Raw genomic sequence first — 15,206 nt, forward strand, 5'->3', positions numbered from 1 at the left:
AGAAGTATGTATTGTAGAGGTTTACAGTTGATCACTGAGAGCTAAACTACTGAAATATTCCAAGTGAAAAAGTGCTATATTGTTACATGTCTCAAGAAAGAGTAGCCAAACTGCAGAATAAGTACTTGATGTCAAAAAAGCACAACTTCTAACTTAAATGAAAGGACATTGCAAAAATATTTGAGAAAAATGTAATCTTTTGACACAAGAAGTAAAATGTTTACTTCCTGTCTGGGTGGGTTTTCATGCATTAATTCCACTTGATCTGCCTTGTCATTTCTCTAGTTAAAAAAAAAAATCACCAGAGTCCTTTATTGTCATTTCGTCAAAATGCCAAATGTGCATGGCCAGTGTGAACCCCTTCATTTGCAAGAAACAAAAATAAGAAAGGGTGTTGGTTAGGTAATGGCGGGGGTTGGATGGCAAGCGTCTTTCAGCTGAGCGAGTTTTCATGTGCAAAATGGTGAACGTTGTTGGATCATCATGAGAAAAATATTCTGCATGTCACATTTCTAATAAGCATACTGCAAGTCTGTGATGAATTGAGAGGCATAAATAGATACTTTTCTACAGTTGCATTACAGAAAAAAATGCAGGTAAACATTGAACTACAAACGAATCTTTAGAGAGCAATATTCCTTAATTTCAACCCTCAAAAGACTTTCAATCCCCCAAAAACTCTTTTTTTGTGAATTTTTAGTTTTGCAACTGTGAAATTGCCAGTGAAAGGAATTTCAGTGTCAGTTTCGTAAAACTGCAAATTGAAACTTCCCTGTTTTGATCATCACTACTTGTTAACTCTATTCACTCAATGTTTCCAAAATTATATGAAGATAGCCTTTGAAGGATCCTAAAGTACTACTAACCACTGTAATACCTGGTAACTTATTATTTTTATTGGATAAAAGAGCTGCAAAAAGTCACCCAAGAAAATCACATTTACCACACTAAAGATGTCAGGGGTGGGCCAAGTTGGTCCTGGACGGCCACAATGGCTGCAGGTTTCTGTTTCTACTCAGTTGCTTAATTAGAAAACAATCCTTGGAACTAATTTAATTTAATGGCTTGTTAGTGTTTTAACTCTGCCATGTCAGGTTATTCTCATATCCTAGATATTTTTTTCCTTTCTAAGGATATCATCCAAATAATTTGTAGCCTAAAACAAGTAGTTCTCAGTCCTTCACTTTTTTCTCTTCATTTACCTTCCAAGTATTACATTAAAACACATAGTGTGCAATAAATACACACAGGTGTAAATGGAAACAAGCTAAATGGGGAACTGTTGGTTTCTTTTGTCATTTGCTTAAAACCAAGAATACAGCTGTTTAATACTAAAATATGCAATAAGGGTTCAAAATCTCAAAAAGCGAGACAACTAAAATGAAGCAGTAAAATGTTACACGAGCAATAAGTGCTTCTTATTAAGCAGTTGGGTTGGAACAAAAACCTGCAGCCACTGCGGCCCTCCAGGAACGACTTTGTCCACCTCTGACCTATGTTGTTTTAATAATAACAGATATTATTTGGCTGATGTAATGTGTCTGCAATGTCAGAGCAAGTCATGTTAGAATGCTTTAGAGCAATAATAGCCAAGTCAATGTTGATATACACCATATACAGAGCAAGGCCCTTTACCAGAAAATTGTTCCAGGGGTACTGTACAATGGCTGACCCTAAGCTCTGACCCCCAAAGGTCATGTGAAAAGACAATTTCCCCTCATGGATTAATACAGTATTCCAAATACTAAAATATATTTAATAATTCATTCTAAAACTTGTAGCAGAAGCTATTCATTTTGCTGTCTTTTAAAACAGAGAAAATTGAGGGAGGCTGAATTATTGGTGGCTTTACTGGCTGAAAGTAAAATAATTGTTCCAACATTTAAATATGTCCAACTTTTGATAGTTAATAAATCTGAAATACTAGCCAACATACCATACGCCGCATAATCAGGCCGGTTTTTTAATGATTTTTAAGCACAGGGAGAAAATTAACATTTGAAAAATTGGTAATGTAATAAATCAGCAAGAAAAGCAACATTGTAACAATGCACGGAACGAACCAACACACAATCGTCCGTGACTGAAAACTGGCAGACCGCCATCGCTCATGTGCCCACCTCCAACTCATCACTTGGGCTGTTGTCGTCTTTGCACAGTCCAGATGCACCTGTGACTCACGTAGACTTTCCGTGTTCCTGCAGGAGCATCTAAGAAGACGCACGTTTGTTGCGAATGCGAATTGCTGTATGTAGCGTGTAAAACAGTTTGCCATGGTGCACGCGGTCGTGCGTCGTAACCGATAACTCGGTTTTTAAAGACTGCTTACCCCATTGTGTTTTAACCTCAGTTAAAGTAAAGGATTCTTTTAAGGATCCCATGAGATACCCCTCGCAAACCGTTTTACACGCTGCATATGGCAATTCACCTCCGCGAGAAACATGCCTCTATGAACGGTCAAGATGGCTCGGAGGTGCCAGGAGTTGGTGGGCGTGGCTCCTTCCTGCGTGCGCCATAGGTGTCTTACTTGTCGGCGGCTCAGTGAATCCACGCCCCTTCCGGCATGCTTTCCATGGTTGTCTTGCCTTAGTGAATTTTATATATATATATATAGATTATAATATTTTGAAACAGTTTTAGGATAAGTTATAACTTTGATTCACTCCTCTATTTTACAAACCACCATTAAAGTATAATTTTAATAGAGATATAAGCTGATTTAATGCTGTTTTTAAATTAGCAGTTACCAGGTATGATTCTTTTCTTTTTTTCTTAAACTTTGAAAAAAAAACCTGCTGCCACAGATGGTAACAAAAGTCCTTCGGAAGCAGACAGGAATCAAGTTAATTTGGTTTGATGAAAACCAGAGCTGTAATGTCTTTATAAGAGTCACTTGCTGAGTTGTGTAATTTGTACAGATTTGGAGCATGTAAGGAAAACTTTCACTGATTCTACCTGAAGACGAACGGTTGATACCTGCAAATAGTGACATTTGCACACAGCGCCTCGGAATTGAACCTGAAAACCTCCGGCACAGATTATCAGAGTGGTGGGATGAATAGCTGCTGCATTTACTGAACAGGGTCTCTCAAGCAGCTGATGATAAGATAATTTCCCAAAATTGGCCTCATGCAGAGTCAGAAGTCTCCAAATCATCGAGACGTGTTGAAAGAGGAAGATCAAGCAGAAAGAATATGAGTGGGAAACTTCAAAACCTGCTCATGTTTCTCAGACCGTGAAAAGGTTTGTATAATACATTGAGATTTGATGGATTTTCCCATGTTCTTCCAGACAGGTGGTTTTGTTTAAGTGTTCACATAATGATGCCACTTTTTTCATTTTCTTTCTTCAGCCTTTTGCTTCATGTTGTTTTGTAAAGCTTCTGTTCTGAACATTTGATCACATGCAGAAGTCCAAAGCACATGGAGAACCGCTGACCTGCTGGAAAAAAAGGTTTTGGGTAAGTGGTAGAATTTACTGCAGTATATGAAATGTATTTTTATTTTAACTGCACTCCTAAAAAGCAGTCAAGTGGTACAGAAAGTAATTCCCAGCCTGCAGGTATCTTATCTGATGTTGATAAGCAATTTAAAATATAAAGGAGTCTTTGGATGACAAACAAAGCTAGAACTGACAAGCAGTTGGTTTTTAAGTGGAAACAAAAATTGAGGTCATAGATAACATTTAGTTTTAGAAGATGATCCAGCTCAACCAACATTGGATGGATGGTGAGCCAAATAATTTTTTTTTGTTGTTTTTATAAAAGGACAAAGGAATGATAATTTTTGATTTGGCAAGGTCTATTTTTCTATAAAATGTCAACAACAAGTGCTACATTTTTGAAAAGTCAGATAACTGCAAATGAATTTGAAAAACATGAATTAAAGTGAAAAAAAAAACCCGTGAGATTAAACATTAGTGCTTTGTTTCTCTTTTTGAGAAAACATATTTAATCTCATTTTTTAAAAAATGAACCAATGAACACAGCACCAAATATTACATAGGTATATTTTAATATAAGATTCCTCCTTGATAAGGTAATTTCATTTCCTCTTGCAAATCTAATGCTATGAATTATTTTCATGTGACAACAGATTAGAAACAGGATACATTTGAATATAAATCTGAAATAATTTCTCATTGAACTTTTTACAGATGTTGCAATGGAACAAATATGTTTTCTTCTTCTAATAAGTAAAATTCTTTTAGCTGGTGCACAGTTTAATGGATACAACTGTGATGCTACCTATCACAGTAGATTTCCTGGTAAGAATTTTTTTCTATATTATTGATTAACTGTTATTTTATTTTTTATTGGTAGATACCCTTTACCCAAAATGGCATAAAAATATTGTGACATTCATTATTAAATTATCCACTCAAATATTTACTAATGTGCTGGTGATAGTACCTATTTCAACAGCACTGGGCACAAGGTGAGACCCAGCCCTAGATTGGGTGCTCGTCCATCGCCAGTTACTCAAACAAGCACCCACATACACTCGTGCGGGGACAGTTGGGAGTCGTCAATTAACCTAAAACACATCTTTGTGATGTACGAGGAGAAATAAAAAATCGACAGGGGCATGGAGAGAATGTGAATAACTCTGTAGGATAGTGAACTTCATATGTTTCATCTTGTGCTGAATGGTAAGAGTACTAATTAGGATCACACCTAATTTATTATACAATTTACTTAAAAAGTGTAATTTAAATAGTATTTGTGATTTCTAATTTCCTGCCACATCCAGGCAATATACACTTCAGATTGATTGGTAACTCTAAATCAACCCTGATTGAGTTCACCCTGTGATGGACTAGTATGCCATCCAGAATTGGTTCTTGCATTGAATTCTATGATGGTGGGATAATTTCTGGCTCCCCACAAACTTGCAGTGATAGTTTTTTAAATAACAATTGAATGATGTAGTCTAAATTGGTCATAATAAATGAGTAAGTGTGGCTATGTTGTATGACAGTAAACAGTAACCTACGGGGAGTAGCTCCTGCCTTGCCATTGGATAAGTTCACTCTTCCTACAACTCTATATTTGATTAAATTAGTTCAGAAAATGAATGACATTAAATACCTATACAATTTTAACAGGAATTTTAGACTGAATAAAAATGCAAATATATTATATGTCAATTCATTTTAATTTTTTTTTTCCCACAAGCTGAACGAGACATCAGTGTCTATTGTGGAGTGCAAACCATAACACTGAAGATTAATTTCTGTCCAGTTCTTTTCTCTGGATATTCTGAAGCTGATCTGGCGCTGAACGGCAGACATGGAGATGTGCACTGCAGGGGATTCATAAATAACAACACCTTTCCTACAGTGGTGATTTTCACTATCAGCCTTAGCACCTTGGAATCATGTGGAAATGGCTTGGTGGTAATCATGATTTTTAAACGCCATAAAAGTGTTGTGCCAGGTGGCGATTCATCTTTGGTATAAAACAACCGAAAAAAAGAAAATCAGGCAAATGAACCATTAGTAATGATCTAGAAAGTATCAGATGGAAAGTCTAGAAGATAAGCACTAAAAACTACATTTAAAATTAACTGAACTTTTTAAATATTATTATAACATAATCAAAAAATAAAATATGCCACAAAAATATTAGAATCTCCTAAAGCCGATTAAGTTGTTAAATGACACTGCACCTCTGCAGTGGTAGATTTCTGCCTGCTGATTCGTAAATAGCCTTCAGGTTCCTGCTGTCCAGCCAATATAATTTAAAAATGTAACCTTTATAAAAAGTTATTAACTGAAATCAAAGCAGTACATACAATTGTAACACCCTAGTAAAACAGGAATTGAATCAAGAAGAGAAAATGACAATTATTCTTTTAAATCAAAAATGGCTTATCAATAACATAAAAATAAAATACGTCAAAAGATTTTATCTTTTTTGATTTGATTCTTCCAATGACTGGGATCACTATTTCCCATTATTTGCAAATTGTTTTTGTATGTTTCTTTTCAACTTAGTGCCTTTTTACTCTACTCTCTCAGAATAAGAATATCTAAATGATATTCCTAATAAGCATTCTACTGTCCATAAAAGGAAAGAAATCAGCTGAAAGTTAATGTCAGATAAGTAAATATTAATGAAGACAAATGAAAAAGAGAGTACTTTAATGAAAAGATACCAAAATTGGCAGAGATGCAGTAGGAGTAGCATGGTGAAATTTATATAAATTCTAAAGTATTTTAAACAGTAGGTAAATAAAAACGTTAGTAATATATTTTTGTTTATATTGTTATAAATAAGTATAGTTAATTATTTATTTATGCAGCCTTGGTATATTTTTAAGTCACACAACCATACTGTAATATATATTTATGCAGTCTCTGTATATTTTAAGTCACATATTCATATTGTAATATAATTGTTTCTTTATTAAGAAAAGTATGTTACTGTACAAGTTAGGCAGTTTAACAACAAATAAGCAATTTCCCCAATAAATAAATAAACTTCATCTACTTATCTAAATCAATGGCCGCAGATTACTCTTTTTCCAGTACTGTGTATTTAAGGTTAAAATGGAAAAAAACCTAAAATGATCTATCTATCTGTCTATCTTTACCTGTATTTTACTACAAATAACTTGACAGACAAGTATTGTACATTTGAAAACATTTACTTTTGAACATTCAGGGTAATAATGAACTTCTGGCAGTAATGTAACTATTACACTTTATGAGTCAGATTTTGTTTTGTAAATTTTTTTAAATCCCAGGTTACAATTTAGTGAAACAACAGGTCATATTTTAAGATTAAAATGACACCGCTGTAAAATTACATTTTTACAAGCATGATATATTATGAGTCTAATAAAGCAAACTACAACATAAATAAATAAAATATATGTCAGCATAAAATACTGTACAAGAGAAAGCGTGAAGTTTAATTCCACTGTGAAAAAAATCAAAGGAATGTTGGACACACTATAATTTCACTCGTTGAGTTTTCTTAGTTTCAAGAACAAAAATGTTATGTTTCTACCTTTATAAATATTTTTAAAATGGACTTAATTTTGTATATTTAAAGATGTATGCTGCTATGACCATCTTTTGTTCTAACATAATTATATATTAATAGTTTTACAATGACATTAGCAAAAGACTTACTTAAAAATCCAAAACAACCATCACCTCAAAACACTTTCTAAATCAAATTCTCAGAATAAGCAACATACTGAAGTATTATTTCAAGCTTATTAATGTTTAGTTTAGAAGAGCATATTTAGTATACAAAAAGATTCTCCATAGGAGATAGAAAATCTCAAGTAGCCTTTCTGCAAATATTTATTCTGTTTCAGGTGTCTTCGGTCCAAGGTGTTACTGCTTATGGGAACTTATCCTCAGTACAGATCGGGAATATTTCAGGATTCATTGACACTCCAGATCCTCCCACAATAATCAGCTATCTCCCTGGACTTCTGTATAAATTCAGCTGCAGTTACCCCTTAGAGTATCTGGTCAACAACACACAGCTTGCTTCGTAAGTTACTCATTTGTAGTTGGATTTGTTTTTAATTAGTTGGATTTCATGATAATTGTCAATCTTATATAGCCATGCTATGGTAGTTTAAAATTTTCATATATACTTCCTGCAAAAACTTTCTACTTTTAGACTTAAAAAATTATTTCTTAAGAGCTTGTCACACTACTAGTACACTTAGTACATTCAAGAATTAAGATAATTCTATGGGAAAAGTAATCTGCACAAGTATTAACAGACTGTAGTTTGTTAGGCAAAATGAAACATTATTACATAATAAAACACATCAGTCATAATTATACTAGGCAGTGAAATGTTTGTAAATACTATAACATAGTTTTTTTGTTTACTTGATAGAAAAAAATACAACTATAGATTATATAAAGTTATTTTGGCCATTTGCACATTATATGGTAGAGAGATTGAATTTTGCAGGGTACACATAGTGATCACTATACACTACTGTACAATACAAACATACCTCTTCTGCTAAGTGTTCAGAAATTCATGAGTTCATAAGGTAGAGAGGATCTCACAAACCTAATTTCTTATGCATCAGCCTCCCAGCACTTTCTACAAACAAATTACAATATGCAGCTCCTCCAAAAATGTACAACAGAATTCCTTATAAATCAGTTTGTAAATAAATAGAATGTCTTTGTGCTTTCATTTATTATTAAACATTGAACATTTCCTATTCACTTGGTTGATTGCTAAATGGAAATTGCCATTTTATGGGACAGAACATTCTGAGCTGGATATCAAAGAACGTCATTTTTATTTTTCTTCAGATCATCAGCTGCTATTTCTGTCAAGGACAATAATGGTTCATTTTTAAGCACTTTGAGTTTACTCTTGTATAACGTAAGTACAGAAAATACTTTCTTCTCTTTATGAAACTATTAAATCTCTTATGGGCAATCAATCTGCATGAACACCATATGTGATTTAAAAACAATATATGATTAAAAAAATTAAAATCACATTTAATCTTTTTAAATGATATAAAAGGTTTGATTAGTATACTGCATTGTGGTGTGTCATGAAACAAAGTGAATTTATAAACATGATTAACTTTACTGCTTATTTTTCTCCAAGTAGATCTACTTGCTGGATCAATTACAGCAGTAATCACCAAAAATTAGAAAATTTGTTTACATTATATTTTATGTTCAGATTAATCACCAGTAGCAATCTAGGATCTGTATATGCACATATATGAAAAACAGCAATTCTCCCCATCTGTTGCATTCAATGTAATAAAAAATGAGGCAGCACACAAACTAAGGCCACATGCACTTTTCTAATACTCTGCTTTCTTGTGTGTAACTGTAGTCAAATTAGTCAAATCGTAACACCTATGTTGAGCATATTTTTATTGTAATTCTTTTTAAACATCCATCCATCCATCCATCCTCTTCCTCTTATCCGAGGTCGGGTCGCGGGGGCAGCAGCTTAAGCAGAGAGGCCCAGACTTCCCTCTTCCCGGCCACTTCTTCCTACTCTTCTGGGAGAATCCCAAGGCGTTCCCAGGCCAGCCGGGAGACATAGTCCCTCCAGCGTGTCCTGGGTCTTCCCCGGGGCCTCCTCCCGGTTGGACGTGCCCGGAACACCTCACCAGGGAGGCGTCCAGGAGGCATCCTGATCAGATGCCCGAGCCACCTCATCTGACTCCTCTCGATGCGGAGGAGCAGCGGCTCTACTCTGAGCCCCTCCCGGATGACTGAGCTTCTCACCCTATCTTTAATTTTTTTAAACAATTGTCTTGAATTATATATATGAGGAGCACAATGATTTAATGTTTAGGTCTCACTGCCTCTTAGTTCTGTCTTCTATTTCTGCATAATCTCCCCAAGTCTGTGTGGCATTTCCTCCAAATTCTCTAAATTTTCTCCAAAATCTCAAAGCTGTGCAGGATCAGGTTGCTTGACAACATTAAGAATAAGCTTGTTCTACAATGGTCTGGTGTCCAAGCCACTGTAGGGTCCTACATTATGATCTAGATAGTCCTTGGTCCTTCTGGGTCCTTTATTATTATAATAAAATTTACTTTACAACTTTTAACCTCTATGTGAGTTTATCTTGTGTTTATATGGGCTGCAGTTTCTCTGGTTAGTCTATTTTCTTCTCACAATTGTCAGGTATCTCGTGTTTCTGAATTGGATCTGTGTAGCCATATCCATGGGCCTTTGGATATGTTGGTTTCTACTGTGCAGCCAATGCTGCAAAGATAACCTGTAGTATCCCAAATTTTATAATCTCATGTATTTTCTGCATTGTTTACTAGATACCTATATTATTTAGATTTCATATTCTTTTATAAACTCACAAATTAATTGCAAAGATTAACTTTGTACAGTGTGAATGTTCAAAACCACCTATTGAAGATGATCTACAAATTCTAAACTCTATCCACTACAGTAAATGCAAGTGACACATCTATATTGCATGCCAGAACTGACTTAGACTTATTTAGAACTTGATTGTTAAAATGTTCAATTTTATGCATTATATTTAGAGGGAAATCATGGCACTTCTAGCCTTGGCATTTCTAGATCAGAATACAGCTTGCACAGTAACTTAGATCATAATCTACCTGCAGTAATTATTTTATTATGTGTGGTTTTTTAAACAAAAAGATTTAGGTTGGGTGCATTGGCAATCCTAAATTGTCTCTAGTGTGTGCTTGGTGTGCGTGTGTGTGCGCCCTGCCCAGGGTTTGTTTCCTGCCTTGCGCCCTGTGTTGGCTGGGATTGGCTCCAGCAGACCCACCTGACCCTGTAGTTAGGGAATAGCGGGTTGGATAATGGATGGATTTATACCTGACACTTTGATTACAGATGTAGTTTCCTCCTTCATTTTCTCTTTTTCTTCTTCTTTAACTTCCTATATTTTTGACCTGGTAACTACTACATCAATTTAGGATGCTCACAATTGATTTAAGTTGTAGGTAACAATCAATTTGGAATAGTCATAAGTCTTACTCTTGCTGTATGCCTGCCTCTCACCTATGCTATGTTTCTAGCTTTATATAATCGTCTCCTACTAGATTCATCTTTGAAGGAATTCCAAAGCCACCCTTTAGCAGCCTTTATATCATTTTCTAACCGACTTAATTCAGACCAGGGTCATGGGGGTGGGTGGGCAGCAGACATTATGTTTTAATTAAATTCAGGCACACACAGTTATCAAAACCAACCTTTGGGAAATAAGGTTTAAATTTACTGAATATGTTATAACTTTCTGACCCACCATTATGAATGCTGCCTTTAACAAAAGGTGGCCTAATAGATTTTTTAGTGTACACATCAGTCCAAACTGGAGCTCAGGTAAAACATTTCTTCAGTGTAGACCTTAACTTGTGAGATAAACGTGTGTCCTCTGAAATATATAATTTTGTTAAGAATATTGAAATTGAAACCCCGTTTTCCAAGGAGAGCTACACAGTTAGTAGAAGCAAGAAAGTAATTCAGGTACACTGTGTATTAGGGTAGACCCAACTGAGAAAGCAGGAGTTCTCTGTGCTCTGAACTGTGAATGGAGAGACATCTTGATGAGTATGGTGCCTAGTTTCTTTTAAATTGTGTTTGTTCCTGGGGTTAAACATTTTTCTTTGTTTTCACTACAAGCTATCATCTCACTTACTTTGTGTTATACTACATATTGTATGTCGTCCTCATTTTCAACTTTGAGCCTGTAGTATAAGGTCACATCAGTCCCTTCCGTGAGAAGTCTCAAAGCAGTTAGCCTTAGCAATACAATCTAAAATCAACATAAGAGGAAAAACTAACTTTTGTTTGTAAGAAACAATGTAAATTAATCTACCTTCGTATTGAAATTTTTGTTTTGCCAAAGGATCATTATGATTAGTTTGAGAAATCTGTAACCATCACTACCTCACATCCAGATAAAACTGGATTAAAATCCCTGCATCTCCACATGTCTGCATTGGTTTACTTCTTTCTTCCAAAACACGTTAAGATTAGGTTGATTGCTGAATTTAAAAGGCCCCAGTATGAGTCAGCTTCAGTGTAGTTTTTTCTTATTCTTATTCTTATTTATAGCTATAATACAGTTAAAGTAAAGTAAATACAATTTTACATATATGAATAGAAAAATCAAGGTAACAGTTAAATAGAAATAATCTCACTTGGTATGCATACACAAAGTCACTGCTATATACATTTCTGTTAACATAAAAAGCGAGATATGGGAAGTTGAAAGTAGAGGAGATAAAAAACAAAAAGTTTCCTTGATTAACTAAACTGCTGGGTGGTCTGAGTCTGGGTGTTTGTGTCAGTAACACCCAGCTCACATTTGGTTCCTGCCTTGTACGCAATGCTGCAACTGCGTGCAACCATAAAATTGGATCTAACATGTATACTCTGTGTTCTGCTTCTGTTTTTCTGTAAAAGCTAAATTTCCTTTTGGGACAATTTAACTAAGGAAACCCTAACTGTACTAAATGAATGGATGGATGGGCAGTTTAACTGAATGTTCAATACACCCTGTTAATTGTACTCTCTGTTTTATGCATCATTATCAAGTAGTAGACCCTTATTATCCAAAGAGACTTAAACAAAATCAATGCACATTAATTGCATTTGAGTGTGTTGTTAAAAACCACATGGTTAACAAATGAGGGAAAACACCATTTTAAAATAGAGCACTAGATGCAAGGTGAAGAAGGGAGGATGAGGAGAACCTCATTAACCCCATGGTTAATTATTATGGACATTTTAATATTAATAATGTGAACCAAACATCTAAAAAACAAATTAAATGAATAAAAAATGTTAATCTCTCAAGTGAGAGCCCAGTGCCATATACAATAAAGAATTTTATTTACAAAGCTAATAAACAAAAATATTATAATTGAATATATCATGGAGCGAAAACATAAAACAAATCCAACTGTAGTTTTGATGGAGCTGTGACCTGGTTGGGCAGCTCTTGATGGGACACAAGTCCATTGCAGCACACATACACACCAACTGCCCACATTCATTCACATCAGACCAGTTTATTGCCATCATTGTACCTGAAGAAAAAAAAAACTACACAAATCCTCCTCCCTTTAATTTAAAGTTTGTATTATTTCAGTATAATAATCAGTATTTTCCAATAAGAACTATTAAGCAGTAAAATAATAATAATAATAAATGTTACTTTTATTTTAAATGTTATAGTTATAGTTCTGCTTGTAAAAAAAATGTTGCCTTTTGTAAGACTTTGTACAAAACTAGTAAAAATTATTCCACAAACAATGAAATGAATGCTTTTGAGATCCTTACTATTTGTTTTCAGATACACTCAGATTCAAACTCAAAAGCATATAATCCCAACTGTAAGGCATCTTGCTTACTGAATGTTATTTTAAATAGAAAGTCAATGGTGGTGTTTATGACTTAAATGTCAAAAGTCAGAAAATATTGAACAAGACTTTAAATCATTAATGAGATCCCATTGTTATTTTCTATTCAATTCATATTTTGATTGCTCCCTCTGAAAGCTGCCACAGACTACATAAAGACAGACAGAAACTCTATTGATTATATATCAGCATCTGACTGAGTATTTTCTTGTGTTGCTTACAACTTAAGGATCATTTTTGACTTATGATCGCACATTTGTTTACAGGACTCAACATATGTACAACCATTGGCCATACCTAATGCAGGACTACCTTTAAAGACAAAGGTTTATGCTGCTGTTAGAGCCACAAATCTGGATGGAAGGTACTGTAACTTATTGATTTTTTTTTTAGATCAAACCTTATTTGTAGCAAAAATCTGTGAACAAGAATCAGTTATAGCTCTAAACTAAATACTTTATTATCTCAGTGGTCTGTAAAGTCTAGGCTAGCACTAATAATTAATGGTATCTGAGTACAAATACCACCATGGTCACTGTTACTGTGGAGGATGAACATTATCTGCTTACCAGTATGGTTTCTCTGTGGGTACTCCAATTCATTTTATAGCATATACAGCATAGTATATGTATATATACACTAGCTGAAATACTCAGTGTTGACTTGGACGAAAATAATGTATTTGAGAAAAATATAAATAAATTAACAAACAATGAAGACACACTAATGTGCTTGTCTTACAGTCTTGTAAGGATGTTATCTATTTGATGCTGGGAACCAGCCAACTCTATTTAATTTTAGAAGCAACAAGGGCACAGTGGTTCTCAGACCTAAAGAATGCTGGCAGTCACCTCCAGTTTGCCCTCTGGTGGTAGTTCCGAGGGTCAACTGGATGATAACATGCATACAAGACCCCAAGATGAAGGGAAGGGGGTGGGTTAAGGTTGATTTCACACTACAATATTTTTAGTCGCTCAATGAGAAACATGTGTTTCTTGAAAATCGCTCCAGCTATCTGAAAGTAATGCTGGAACATACATACATACACACATACATTGACTTATATATATATATGTGTGTATATATATATATATAATATATATCCATCCATCCATTATCCAAACCACTATATCCTAACACAGGGACGCGGGGGTCTGCTGGAGCCATTCCAGCCAACACAGGGTACAACGTAGGAACAAATCCCGGGCAGGGCGCCAGCCCACTGCAGGGCACACACGCACACCCACACACCAATATAAATATAAATATATATAAACGAGGGATGTTCAAAAGGTTTCCGCACTTTTATATTTTTGATGGAAATGATGAAGGCAAGAGGAGTAGTAATTGGGTTTTAAAAAGTTGGTACGATGGTGGGAAAATTGCATTGCAAATGAAGGTGATTATGTAGAAAAGTGATGTAATTCGTTTTTGAAATAAGAGTTGAGAGAGACAGAGAAAGGGGTTGGGTGCATGCACAGATACAGCGTGTTGCCGCACCCACCACACGACAAACCACCTCTATATCCCAAATTAGGACCTCAGTGAAGCCGTTTAGTGGGTGACACCTCAGCACCACACTAGTTGAAATGGAGTGGAACAGTGTGATATTTTTTTTACGGTGGCTGGAGTGCCAATCCTGCCACCAACCCCCAAATTTTCCCTTGAAAATAGGAGGACCTGCTTACAGGGCTGGATGCAGGTTAATGTCGTACCTGGGACAGACCAATTGCAGGTTAGCGGCCCTGCACAAGGGCCCAATGGAGTAGAGTCACTTCTGGTGTTTACAGGATTCGAACCAGCAACCTTCCCATTGCCTAGCCTCAGAGCCACCACATATTTTTTTTAGTGCTGCCTCTTATGTCATTTATTCTTCTTATGAATTGCACGGTTATATTTCAAAGGACTTGGGTGGATTCCCACATAACACACACACACAACAGCAAGCAAGAAGAACGCTATCTCATTTTACAAAACAGCTTATCATACCAGTTTTGGGCTACAGGCAGCTATAATATAAATACATAATATAAATTGCAAAACACTAATGTCGCCTTCCTGTAAATTTATGTGAAAAATCAATATCCGACCTGGTAACATGTGTGCTATTTCCTTAAGAGTAATGCTATTAACATAATAAAACCACTCAATCAAATTTACATTACCTTTTTTTTCCTTGCTAGCATTTCAATAGAAGCTACTGGAAAGTTGTTTTTTTTCTGCAACTAGGCCAGGAAATCCTGAATGTTTTCATCTTTATTTAAACACTAAAGCAGTTTCTAGTAATAGTCCAGAGCATTTATTGTTATAACACATAAA

At 35.1% G+C, this 15,206-nt stretch overlaps 1 protein-coding gene across 1 annotated transcript in view; it reads left to right on the forward strand.

The window, feature by feature from the left end:
- The first annotated feature begins 4,163 nt into the window (after positions 1-4,163).
- The window catches only part of zpld1a (zona pellucida-like domain containing 1a), a 71,629-nt gene continuing 60,586 nt past the window's right edge, over positions 4,164-15,206 (forward strand). Inside the window, exons 1-5 of the mRNA XM_039744425.1 lie at positions 4,164-4,266; positions 5,177-5,397; positions 7,332-7,513; positions 8,305-8,377; positions 13,154-13,251. Of these exons, the coding sequence (XP_039600359.1) occupies positions 4,164-4,266; positions 5,177-5,397; positions 7,332-7,513; positions 8,305-8,377; positions 13,154-13,251 (677 nt within the window). The remainder of the gene's footprint in view (positions 4,267-5,176; positions 5,398-7,331; positions 7,514-8,304; positions 8,378-13,153; positions 13,252-15,206) is intronic.

This window comes from Polypterus senegalus, chromosome 2, assembly GCF_016835505.1.
Source record: "Polypterus senegalus isolate Bchr_013 chromosome 2, ASM1683550v1, whole genome shotgun sequence".
Taxonomy (NCBI): Eukaryota; Metazoa; Chordata; class Cladistia; order Polypteriformes; family Polypteridae; genus Polypterus; species Polypterus senegalus.